At 45.1% G+C, this 13,445-nt stretch overlaps 1 protein-coding gene across 5 annotated transcripts in view; it reads left to right on the forward strand.

Annotated features, from left to right (window-relative positions):
- Positions 1-13,445, forward strand: part of ptprsa (protein tyrosine phosphatase receptor type Sa) — a 194,288-nt gene that overhangs the window by 106,741 nt on the left and 74,102 nt on the right. For 3 of the 5 annotated variants that reach the window (XM_029500050.1, XM_029500049.1, XM_029500052.1), the window contains 3 exons: positions 5,337-5,525; positions 7,693-7,701; positions 12,406-12,423. In XM_029500050.1, coding sequence (XP_029355910.1) covers positions 5,337-5,525; positions 7,693-7,701; positions 12,406-12,423 — 216 coding nt within the window. The remainder of the gene's footprint in view (positions 1-5,336; positions 5,526-7,692; positions 7,702-12,405; positions 12,424-13,445) is intronic. The other 2 variants (XM_029500051.1, XM_029500053.1) reach the window with 1 other exon arrangement.

Here is a 13,445-nt window from a genome sequence, read left to right on the forward strand (position 1 = left end):
GTTGATAGGCTTTGTGAACGTGTCCTAATATGGGCTGCGTTCAGGAGTGGAGTTGGTGTGGAAAGTGTTTGCAAGCTGCCAACGGTCAGTTTGAATGCTGGTCCACGTATTAACATTTCAGCAACGTATTTCAATTCTAACATTCCCAGACAAGCAACAGTTACGTTAATTAAAATGAGATATAGTTTAAGTTCCCTGATTTGTTCATCCAACAACAGAAACATGTGGCTCAGTGATCATCATGAGTGAGAGGAAGCAGAACAAGAGACAGTGCACAATGTCGCACAAATGTTTGACGAACAGTCAACAGAGACAGTCAGCATGACTCAAACACTGAGATATAGTGACGAAGACACGAATGGTAGCGCTGGCTTGTTGCAGGATAACGGCAGATAATGAGAGGATGAATGTGTGAGACGGCTCTGAACGTCTGGTGGTGTGCGTCTAACGAGGAGCCTGACGGACTGCGGGGAGACTGCTGCAGAGTTTGCCACTCCTGCCCTGTACGCTGTGGCTGCGTTTTCCAGAGGACAATAAGCTGTGCTGCAAACTTCTGTCTTACTTTCAGTGTCCATCAGTTTTTCGGCCGTTCTTTCTCTCCGTCTCTCGTCTGCTCGTTCAGGCCATTTTCTCTCAGGAAGAATTTTTGGACATTTGGATGTAAATGCTGCCCTTGGTGGCTGTGGAGAATAGCAATGGGACATCAGACATCTTTCCGGGAACTGAGAGAGTGGTTTGGGGGGGGTGGGGGGGGGGGTAGAGGTTGAGTGCTGGCTGTATAATAACCATTATTCAGCTGAGATGCTATCCAGAGAGGGCTATCGGTGCAGGGACCAGAGACGCCGTGATTAGATTTCCCCTGTGTTGCTATTCTTCTCTGCCCTGGATTGCTGTTCGCTTCTCTCCCTTCGTACATTTCTCAAGCTCTTCAACAGGAATCCTCTCGTCCCATCGGTCATAGAATTCAGGGACTGTCACAGAGAGCTGCGAGGCAAGAAGAACACAGAAGAGCACTCCAAAGTTGTGCGTTTGGCTTTCTGTCATCACAAAGTTCCCACCTTCAGCTGTTAGGTGAAACAGGCTGGTCTATCAGTTCAATATTTATTCATCCAAACCAAAATCGGTGTATGACAAAGAGAACGCACCGCCTTTATCCTGTGTTTATTATGGTCTGTTTCTATAGCATGGACTCCCAGCCTCTGTCTGCTGCTCTTCTTCTCCTCTGCTGTATTAATGCACAGATCTGCTTAAAGCCTGTGGCTCTGGGTAATCAGTTAACCTGATTATGCTGCTGATGAAATTAAATCATTTCAGTAAGTGAAAATAATAATATGAGTAATAGATGCAGGAGACTGTGGAGCACCCAACAGCATTCGCTGCAGTGCCAGCCACCTTTACCTTTCCCTCCCTGTTGCTGTAGGTCTCTCTCTCTCTCTCTCTCTCTCTCTCTCTCTCCACCCTGTCAGATAATTGATGGCTCAGAATAAGCAGCTTTGAAATTGGTGTGTCAGAGATCTTGACGCCAGATCAAAATGGATGACGTGTGCGGTATAAAAATATAAAGACCCTGACCGACACTCGAGGCTCACGCAGCCGGGCTAAGTGGTCCAGTTTCCTGTGCAGTGAATTCGGTGGAGCATGACAGTGTCATACCATGTAGCTAATTGGCCACAGCGTTAGAAAAAAAAGTCTTATTTCTTCCTTTCATGTAGGTCAGTGGGTTGAGAAAACACGGCAGGAGGAGCAAAGGCTGCACCGTGAAGTACAACTGATAACACACTTTTACACTCTATGTGCAAAAACAGTGAGGACCATGTAGTTATGCTTCTTTGGACGGCCACAGTCGTGTCAGCGTTTCCTGTGTGTTCCGCTCCGCACTGGAAACACCCTGTTTGCGGTCTCTCGTTTAGGCAGATTAGCATGAAAGAGATGTTTGGTGAGAGTGAATCACTGGAAATGGGATTAGACAGGAGAGTTAAATGAGTCAAAAGGACGGACCTTTAAAGAGGCACACTCAGCATGATGGAAAGCAGAATGCAACAGCAGACATGAGTCGGCAGATTAACAGCCGGGCGATGGCTAAGCTGGCCGGAGGCTGATTAAAGGATTTGCACCTGTCACTTGTATAATGATATTAAGTGGTGGAGCGAAATTAAAGACAATTATGGATAATGACGGCACTCAAGCCAACAAAGGGAGGAAAAAAAATAGGGACAGACAAATAAACTGAACTTTAGATAACTGGAGGCCTGCAGGAGGCCAGCTGTTGTGTGGACTGTTCGGGCAACTCAAGGTTACTGTTTATCACGACTTAAAATTCGGCTCCACTCTGAGGAAGAGGCCAGATTGGGTTCAGCTGTTCAAAGCCACCTTTGGTTTTTATGTAAAAGGAAAAAAGGAAAAAGGGCTGATGATGCTGTCGTCCTTCATCTGAAAGACACGCCCACTGAATCGGGTCACAGCGATGTGTCTGAAACAGGCTTTGTTTCGAGGCAGTTCGACTGTTCTTATGGTTAAATACATTATTTACATTTTCTTTCGCAGCTACACGTGGAATAAAATGACAGAATAAAACGAAGAGCTGTATAATGTGTAACTGCAGCAGGAGTGACAAAAGGCTGCGTCGATTCTCTTTGGCCTGTGAAGATTTGTCATGGCAGAGAACCTCATGGAAATGCAGTTGCTACGCCACAATGGGGGAGGCCTCTGGCGATTCTGGGATACCATCAGCCCGTGTCATTGGCTGACTTCTCCCCTCCACAGTCGGGCTGGCTAACCCTGAAGTAACACTCCCTCAATGAGTGATCTATTTATTTTTGCATGGCCGCCTTTATCGACGGAGCCTGTAAGGTTGAGGGGGAAAGATGGTATCAGACTGTTCCTGGGGACGTCAGGAACCAGCCTACACGCTGTGCAGTATCACGTCAGAGCAGCTGGAACGAGAACGCCATCTCTCCTCGGAATCCAAAACGCAGCCTTGTTTACTGCTGTTTTGGTTGGTTCGTTTGTTCAGCCACCTTTCTCCTGGCCTCGCTCGCTCCTTCAGGCAGATTCCTTCTGTCACTTGCCTCATGTCATCAGTCTCAAATCCACTTACGCTGTATCTATTCAGCTTCATTACTGTAGTCTGTGGCCTCTGTCTTCTGTTTTCATAGCGTGGAGGAGGACTGAAGTGCGGACGGGCCTCAGCTCCGTCTCATATCATCAGCTGGAGCGTTCGGAGACAGACCATTAGCAGAGAAGGGGCTACGGGAAGGCTGCACCTTTTATGGCGTCTTGTACAAAGATCATCAGTGACACGCTGAAGAGAACACGTTGGTCTGCCTTGTCCTGACATTTCTAAAGTGAAACGTGGGCTTTCCATCGTTCTTCTGAGCTGCAGGGGAAATCGGTATAAAGCGATTATACAGTGGTGATCATTAATAATCGATGAAGAGGATACAGCACGGAGCCCAAAACTGTGTAAATGCCTGTACTTTGAACCTGGCAGTGAAATATTCATTGTGTTCTGCTGAAGTCAGCCTTAGTTAGCGGTAAACTGTCTGGACTTTGTTTAGACACCTCAGCTTCTTCCTTCTGCTCTCGCATGTGTCTTTTATTTTCAATACTCAATATTTCAAAATGTGAACATATGTGGCCTCGCTTCCCCCTGCATCTGCACAATTCAGGCCCATAAAACAACACAAAGTTTGTGGCTTTGTCCTCTTAATTTCTCTTGGCGACTTAAAGACAATAGAGCAAAAAGCTTTTAGAGCTAATGTTATTACGTTCATCAATAATAATCATCATCTTGACATTTTGAGTGCTTTTTTTCCTCCCAGTCTGGAATAAATTCTGACATAACCATCTCGTTGGGGTGTTTTATATGAAGTAGCTCTCATTTTCTGTCCTTTAAAGGCAGACTGAGTGAAACTAAAAACAGCTTACTGCTCTAATTTCGTTGAATTTAGTGCTTCCCGGCTGTGATGTCAGCACGGCGAGCGTGAGGTCATCAGCTCTCCAGACGAGCGCTGACCTCTGCTCCGCCACTGGCCACCATCTTAATCAGTCAATTTTCTCCGAGTTGTGATGTGCACTTGAACTTCTGATGTGTATTATGGCTCAGGGTACCCCCCGCCCCCCACCCCAAACACCCCAGCACTCATCATCTGAGACTGAGTCACTGCTCCGGCTCCAGTCGAGGTGGAGGCCAGGCAATTTGACCCGCGGGACTAATTGCCCTAAGAGAACAGGGCGTCTGCTCGAGGAGAACAATGACCACCGAGGACACTGTCATCTCCTAACAGTGTAATGACTGTGCAATCATGCATGATTATGAGCTGCAAGGATCCCGCACTGTTTGTGAAATGAATGCGAGCACCAGCTCGTCGGATGGTTCTTAAATTAGCGCAGCAATAATCGCGCTCACCGAGGCGTCGGTCTCGCCCCTCACACAAAAATCTTCCACCTTTGGTGCTCAGCGGAGATGATAGCTGCAGTTTTACCAGCTTTTCTCCTGCTGTCACTGCTGGTTCCTCTTCACTGCTTTTAAAGCCATTTATTCTCCACTTGTTACAACAAAAAGTAAAAAATAAATAAAATGCTACAGAGTCCTCCATAAGGTCATTTAAAGAAGACACATGGTTCTTAATGTGTGGGAGCTGACAGTGAGAATGCAGTCTAATGTGCGAGCATCTGTTTGTGGGATGTTTTGTTTTTTTCCAACAATTAGAAAAGCCATTATCCATTAGAAAACCATCTCATTATCCGAGGAAGCAAGAAACTGAAGGAAGCATCCTGCGTGGTTCAATTGGCCTCTGAGTCTTAAAGCTCTTCCAACACAGAGTGAGATTCTTAATGAAAAACAGTTTCCATGTTTATCCAAGCTTTGCTCCCTCCGCTGGTCTGTTCAGTTATCTGTCTGCTGTACTTTGCTGGCTATAATATCACATTCCCAAAATGCTTGAGTCTCAGCGGTCCAGGAGGAATTGGTGCCAGAAAACCAAATGGTTGAACCTATTTTAAAAAACGTAGATGCTGTTAACTCATGGACTAATTTCTGGAAAATTAAGCGGGCCATTACACATTATATGACATATAACTTTAAAAGGCCCCTATAAAATTTCCCCTTTATCTTAATATTCGTATTAATATTAGAATTGAAAAATAGCTCTCCGTGAAGTCTGCTTTTCATTTCAGGAAGGTAGCCACACGGTCTCCTGCTGTGTTGCTGCAGTTGTGTTATTTTTCTGTCTCCGCTGCATCACACCACGTCCAACGTGTGAAGAAATCTGCCGTGGCTGCAGTGTAATTCCTGGTTGTCATGTTTGAATCATAACTGTGTTGTGTCCCCACAGAGGACCTGCTCCCACCGGGCTTCCCCAACATTGACATGGGCCCTCAGCTCAAAGTAGTGGAGCGCACTCGAACAGCCACCATGCTCTGTGCGGCGAGCGGCAACCCCGACCCCGAGATCACCTGGTACAAAGACTTCCTGCCGATCGACCCCAGTGCAAGTAACGGCCGAATCAAACAGCTACGCTCAGGTAAGAAAAAAGAAAAATATCTTTCTTTCCTTCCTACATCTGATTCCTCTGGATGTTTTTGGGGAGGATTGGCAGCCGTGTTTTTCTTTTCCTGGATGTGATTCCCTGAGCTTTTCCACAGATTGATATCTTCAGTGTGTGTTTGCTTTTCCGTTCACGAAAGTGCATTATGAGCGTTTGGCCATCAGACCTGAGAGTTCACTCAGTCCGAACAATAATATTCTGAAGTCAATCACACAGACGGGTTTGATATATGTATAAGATGAACTATCATTCACAGTGCTGGAACAAAACAAATGACACTAAAGCATTAAAGGGTGTAACATTACTGAATGAGGGCAGATCACTTACAACATCCCAGAAGTGTGTCATCGCCAACAACGAGAGCAAAGTCCGCTCTCTAGCCACACAACTCAGTGGTGGATATGTTGTCTTGTTCCCATTGATTAAACCCCACTGAGAGGCCCAGTAAAGCAAAGTCTAATTATGTAGCTAATTAAGTGCAGGCCCTGGAGTGGCCCCGGGCAATAAGGGGTAGATATTTTAAGTCGATGATTTGTCACCATTTGAAAAATCCAATGACTCCTATCTGATTTGTTGCTGCGAACGTAAATCAGGGTAGACGCCACTAAATAAAGAGTCTGTGGCTATTGAGTTCCTGCCCCAGTTGTGGCCATTATGAGCTGTACGCTCAAAATAATCGAAGCGTCATCTCATTATTCAGGCCTTACTAAATACAACAAGTGCACATTCCACGAAGATGCTTTCAATTTTAGATACGTTTCGTCTTACATTTATTGATGAAGTCCAGTTTTGAGGAACACCTTTGAATTTCAAATGCTCAAAGCCAGAACTTTCCCGTCAGAGCGTGTGCCCGTTTGCTCTTTGCAGGACGATGTTGTACGACTAACTGAAGTGTTTCTTGGTTATCTGCGGCCCCGGAGTCTAATCTGTGCATGTCAACTTGTCCTGAGGTGCTCCGGTGAAGGCTGTCGGCCAGAGCGTTTGATTTCAGTTGGAGGACAAAGAGCCTCCACAAGAGACTCGTTGGAGAGAACGCCAACATTAATATTTTCAGCCTTTTGCTCATATCTTGCACAGCCAGCCTTCTCTGGAGTAATTTGTTTTTTTAACCTTAAAAGATACTCTGTCTTTTTACAGTAAAAATAAATGTTGATTTCATTCAAAGATAATAATAATGTCTTAACACAGTTTGGCCCTGATAGAGTAATAATAATAATAATAATAACATTAATAATAGTAATATCAGGTAGTCTGACACCGTGCCAAGGTGTTTTACACTCAAGGCTTCTGAAAAAAGCTTTATAACGTGCCATCACATCATTGTGTCATGCAGAGAAATATCTGATGTTGTCAGGATATCAGCTGTTCTAGTCGGATGAAGCAACAACATTTTTAGGATTATATTTCGGCATCATGCAGCTAGTAAATAATTCATCCAGTAAAGATAAAGTACATATTGAAATCAGATGAAGACTTATGAATATACATTCAGGAAATGTGGTTGTGTTACCAAACAGGGCTCTTCTCCTAAAATGTAGTACACTTTAAATCAAATAGTTGTCAAGATGGCATTGTGAGTTATGAGTTTGTGATGATGATGAACAAAGAGCTTCAGATTGCTGTCTGTTTTCTAACCTCTGCATCATCTGTCTTTCTCTGTTTCACGATCTCTTCCATCATCTTTGTGTGTCCTGTCTAAATGAAACTTTCTCTCTCTGTGTTTGTTTTGTTTCTTTTGTTTTTTTGTCGATACCTGTGTCTGAAACTCGGATGTGCTTCGGTACACATCGTGACGTTTCAACACTTGTCATTTGGATTTGGCTCATTTGACCCAAAACACAAGTTTAAAAAAGCATTGATAACATACAACTGACAAATAGGACGAATCTGTAACGTTGTACAGTTTAAAGCAAAATGGGACCAAATGATTCTTTTTACAAAAAATAAATAAAAAAGCTTCTAATTAGATGTTTTAATTTTAAATAAAACTTTGCTGTGTGAGACTTCACCATCTGTGATCTGTCATGGTGATGAAAACTGAGGTGGGACAGTCCTTTAATGCTTTCAGCCTCAGCCTAAAATCAACTATCTTGTTCTCCCCCCCTTTTTTTTATTTACTTTCTTTTTGCTCTGTCGTTTTCAGAAACCTTTGGTAAGTGTCTTCCAAAGCCCAGCAAGCCCACCCACTCTCCTTGAAGCAGATGGCACATTTTAACTACTCTCCAAAATGCATGCATCCCCTGCTCCCCCCTCACTCTCCTCCTCTTTGTCACTTGTTATTTATATTGTTTCTATTCATACTTTCACTTTTACTTTTGTCTCGTCCCCCTCCCTCCTTCTTATGCCAACTTTATCTTCTTTCCCCTTCACACAAACACACACACACAGTCTCACACAAATTGGAACTTATAACAAAAAGGCAAATCAAGGACAAGCGAGCTTGGGGGGGGGGGGGCGTTGGACGCCATTGTCCACTTTTAAGCAGCACATTTAGATTTTTTTTTTACATATTCGGAAGAGATTCACTGAGCCGGTTGCCTGAGGCAACGTCCTCCTTTACATTAGTGCTGCTGGTAAGATTTAAGACCGGCCCAGCTGAATCTCAGCAGGTTTACTGGACTGTTTGGGATTTTAAACTTCTTGGAAGGAGACGTTCCCTTATTTACTTCGCTCTGGCCGTATTATTTAGATTTCACAATGCCCCCTGTCACATCCACTTCTCTCTGCTGGGCTGCCAGACAGCAGGCTTTGAGGAAATAATTGGACTCTGTTTGAAACCAAGACAATTATCCCTGTGCACCAATAGCCCACAGTATTTCAGGCCTCTTACTGAGATTCGGAGCCAACAGTTTGTCCCAGTAATATACATAACTCCCTCTTTTTTTCTTTACGCTCAGCTGTTTAACGGTGCAACCTGACTTTTCACAGTAACAGCCTCGCTGCCCAAAATTACTTTTGGAAAGTGCAGTAAGTCCTGATAGGGTCTGAAAGAATCTCGAGTTCTTTCTAGGTGAAGGCCTCTGCAGGACCGCTGTATGGCCAAACCCTCCAATCCCACACTTGGCTGAGTCGACCCTCATATTTTCTCAAGAGAACATTTCCTTCTCTCTCTAAATTGGCCCACATCCCCACTGGCTTACAGATCTCTGGCTAAGGCTCTATTGCCCAGACTACAGGGCGAGGGCTCAACTGATAGTTACATTTGGCCACATCTTGTACGCCTTCTGACTTTTTGAACTTCTTACAATAACATACGCAGCCACCTTAGGCTGGCTATGTTTTACTTACAGTTCAAACTGTGTGTGTATACAGGAGGGCAGAAAAGGAAATTACTTTCCGTTGTTTCAATAGCGAGGCTCTCAGAATGTAATGTAAGCTTTGGGGGCTCCTCCTGCTGGAAAGCTCATTCAGCAGCCAGGCAGGATTTATGCTGATGAGAAAGAGGCCTGCACTCTCAAACCCCTCTGGCTGCCATCTTCACGTTTTCTGTGTTGGGAGCAGCCATTTTGCGACTTAAGGTTTTAATATTTGTCCGTCCCCCCCCAAATAATAAATGCCTTCCTCAAAAAAAGAACAAAGGTAAAGCTTCTCCAGGCAGTTCATCGGTCAGTTTTTTTGAACTCTTCAGTTGATCAGATAGGATTTGACCATTTCTTGGGGATACCTGTGTGCTCCTTTGCTTCAGGCTCTCTCTTAAGCCTGGGGGGAGAACTGTGAGACGGCTGGATCTTCTCCCACAGAGCGGTGGTGAAGTTGAGGCACTAGTTGGCCAACTGCCTCCTTATGTGCCAGACCACGCTGCGCTGGCGGGGCAGTGATATTTGCATCAGGGTCCCCTGAGGAGCTGCTCTCGAGGTGTGGAGGGAGTCTGACATTTCTCCCCAAGTCTCCCCTGTGGCTGCAGACCTCGGGCCCTCGCTGGCCCCGTCAGCCAGAACAGATTAACCAGAGGCCAGGGAGACACGCAGAGGATGGCAAGGAGGGTATCCATAGAGAAAAAGGTCCATGCTTCATGTAAATGTTTAAAGTCGCCAGCTGACACTAGACGGCCCCTTCAGTCACACAGATTTATGAACATCCCTGTCGGAGTTCTGCTGAGTTCAGTTGCATGTTGCAGTTGTTGGCATCAGACTGGCTCTGCAGGGAGGTGAAGAAACCTCTGCAGATGTCGTCGTTCTCCTGTTAGACCTGCTGCGAAACCACCAGGATGTCTGTGGTGACAAGAAGGTCAGACAGAAGCCCCCCCTGGAGTCTGGTCAGCGCCTGTCCCTCGGCCAATCACGCGACCCCTGTCCACCCCATGAGCAGATGTGCAACATCTCTGGCCAGATTGCCTCTAGCCGGCTACATCCTTCAATAATATTTTTAATATATTCAGAGTGTTGTTTAACAAAACAGCTGGCCTGTTCTATGAAGCAGATAATGCCGCATTGATAATGTGAGAGAGTCTGCGTCCTGCTGAGGTATATTTAGGTCATTGTCACCCTAAGCTGATCAACCCCTGGCTGACCGAAGCTTAGAAGGGGAGCTTATGGCCGTTGGGTTGTGTGTGTGTAACACAGGTGGATTTTAAATTGTAATTGAATACCAGACGAAGTTTTCTTTCATCTCTTTATGCTGCTTTAGTATTAAAAATCACAAGTTCCAACGACCTACGAACTCATTTCTTTCTTTTTTGTTTGTATACTTCTTTCTCCCCCTTCCTGCTTTGTCACTCAGTACTTTTAAGGTCCAAACAGCGGCCTTCCCCTCCACCAACCCGCCTTATTAACCTTAACCTTTCCCTAACCTTAACCTGACGTTGACCTTAACCTCACCTAACCTTGAACCGGAAACCTCTCAACCCCCCCGACTAAAATCCATCTCAGCTAAAGTGAAATAAACCAGCTTCCTGCAGCCTCTAATCAAACTTTAACTCTAACAACGTAACCCTCCCAGAGCCCTGTTGTCTTTTGTCTTGTGATTACCTATGATTATGTGGCCTCAGAAATCATTGCAGAAATGATTAAAATGTCACAGTTGTTTTGCCTGGTCTTTCAAATGACTCCAAACAACCTCTGCAGTAAATGAAGGTATATTGAGCGCTGTTTACGGACACCAAATGATAATATTCTCCTGAGTGGCTACAGAAAGCTCGAAAAGCCAAAATTGTTTAGAAATCTTCCTGAAATGTTTCAAATTAAAAATACTCTTAAACCACAGAGCCAGCAGAGCATTCCTCTCAGTGCCATTCACAGCACGGGCGATGTAAACAGATGTACATTTTAAACATGCAAACATTTTCTGTGCTTGTTGACTTTTTTTTAAAAGCATCGTGCAGCACGGCACACAGCAACCCTACACAGAAAGAAATTAACCCACCGAGGTCAATTGGAAACCAGGCAGAACTTCGAATTCAGTGATTGCCTCCTGCCTGCTGGTATCACAAAGGATGTCTCCACGCGCAGACCTGCAACAACAATCGGAGTGGAAGACATTGAAAATTTAATCCCAACTACCGAGACGCCCACACTCCTTAATGTGTTGGAAATTGCTGGCACCAATTTACATCTTAAACACCAGGTGCTCCTGATTCCATTTTATTTTTTATCTGTTGTTTTGTTGCCTTCGCAGTTTTGTGGGAGGGCTGGCATATGTTAAATGCAATTTGCATGAGTGCACGCAGAAGCGCGCGCACACACACACACACACGCTCTCGGGGGCCAGGGAGGTAATGTTAGGCTCAATGTGGAGTGCATACCATTGACCTGCAGCTCTGTGCCTGCAGGCTTTCTATGCTAAGTAGGGCAGCTCTCCTGGGTTGGCACCGCCCTGCTGGCACTCTCGGGGGATGGCCGAGGGCATGTCGTTGCCGTGAGTCATCCTTAGATTTCGAGAAAAAGCGAGAAAGTAGAAGACAGAATGAGACAGACAAAAAAAAAAGAGGAATGGGAGAACAAAGAAAGTCACAACTGAAAAAACTGCAAGAAAACAATGAGAGAGGGGAAAAGAGCCAAGAGGAGAACGCTCAGCAGAGGAGGGTTGAAGTGAAGCTGGCTCTCTGACACACACACCCTGAGCTCTGCCTACGAGGGATTCATTTTACAATGCAGCAACAACTTGGGCCACATTTAAAAAGCCCAGCAGCCACCGACTGGATAAGCTCAATATTTTATTGGCCCTAATGGGACATTTGGCTCGCAGTCAGGCATATAACACAATACAGACAAAATAAAGAGGGGATAGAGAAACATACAGTGAAATAACAGAAGAACAGGAGACTGAGGGGGGGGGGGGATTAAGGTTGAGGTGGAGGGTCTATCTGTCACAGCTAAGCAGGTTTATGACTCGTAGGATAAATAAGAACATCAGCTCGCACGGTTTAACTCTCAGCCGCCTCGAGGTGCAACCTGAGATTGAAGTTCAGTGGACCACCCACGCCCCTTCCATACTAATGTAGACACACAGCGGGCGATACCGACGGTCCGGCTGTTCAACTGACCCTTTAGTCAAGGTCAAAGTTTACGCCACCAGAGCAATCCATTCAGCTCCAGGTCAGATGTCTCACACTCAACCTTATCATCCCAAAGTGCTGCCACGATAAACCGTACATCAAGACCTCGAGCGTCTTCAGCTTTGGAGTGTGTCAGCCGTCCAAATCTCCTCATTCCTTTGTGATACCAGCAATGAGAGGTCTTGTTTTTTTTTTTTGTTGTTGTTGTTTTTTTTAAATTAATTTATTTTACGAGAAAAATCCCCAAGAGATTGATAATCTACTTCCAGTGATCCACCTTCCAACCCAAATAACTCCTCTAACTATTACTAACTTTAACCTTGAGCTAAACTGATGTTGTCTTCATTTTTGTGTCTCCTCCAGAGGGTACCCCGATTCGAGGTAAGACGTTTAACCATCACAGTAAAGAAAAAAAAAAACAGAAGAGAAATAAATAAACTTAAACTGACACATAATCAAACATAACTGCTCCTCCCTAACTCCACCAACTGACCCAGTATGAGGGACATCAAGTGGCCTTTTCCTCTCTGAAAAATGACAAACCTCTTTCATTTCTGCTAACATTTATATTTCATCTGTGTTTGTATTCTGTGCTGTCTGTTTGTGGATGTCAGTGTTTCACCCCGCCCCCCTTCGATCCACGTCATCATTAATGTGCGGTTCTTCCACCTGGTGTTCTGTGTTTGTACCGTCCTCCACGACAACTGTATCAGAAAACTACTGATCAATTCAAGATCGATTGAACTGGGTCTGGGATGAGGAGCCGGGGGGGGGGGGGGCGGTTTGTGACATTGATATGTGGCTTGAGGGCGGGGCAGGTGTGGTGAACTCATTCCACCTTAAGGTCAGGCTATTGAATATTATAAGTTGTTCAATACAATCTCAGCAACCCTCCTTCTTCCCCCTTATCCTCTGCTTTGATATCCTCCTCATCTTCCTGCCCCCCCCACCAAGACGATAGCCCTGCTGTGCAAGTTAATGCACCGCCTCGATTTCCTGGGCGCTCACTGGAGACGCTCACGGTATGTCAGGGAAAAAGTCAGCATCAATTGCACCTAATTGCATTGGTTCCCTCCCTGTGTGGGGGGGGGGGGGGGGCAAACAGCGACGTGTTTATTCTGTCAGACGACGGACATAAGGAGATCAAGGTGAGGCGAGGATGATGATGGAGAAGGAGGCCGGAATCGTACTAAATCATTGTTTTAAATAATTCTCCCTCTCTCCTCATTTTCTTCTTTTCCGTTCTCCAGACGATTTAACTTTCACTCGTAATTATCCAGCAGGCTTTATTGCTGAAACTAAACCTAACCCTCTCCTGGTTGATTCACTGTGACTCTGTGTGTTTGTTGCAAAATGTTTTTTGTTCAACAGGCCAAGCAGGTAAGTGAATATCTCAGTTTTCT

The sequence above is a fragment of the Echeneis naucrates genome, chromosome 4 (genome assembly GCF_900963305.1).
Source record: "Echeneis naucrates chromosome 4, fEcheNa1.1, whole genome shotgun sequence".
Classification (NCBI taxonomy): domain Eukaryota; kingdom Metazoa; phylum Chordata; class Actinopteri; order Carangiformes; family Echeneidae; genus Echeneis; species Echeneis naucrates.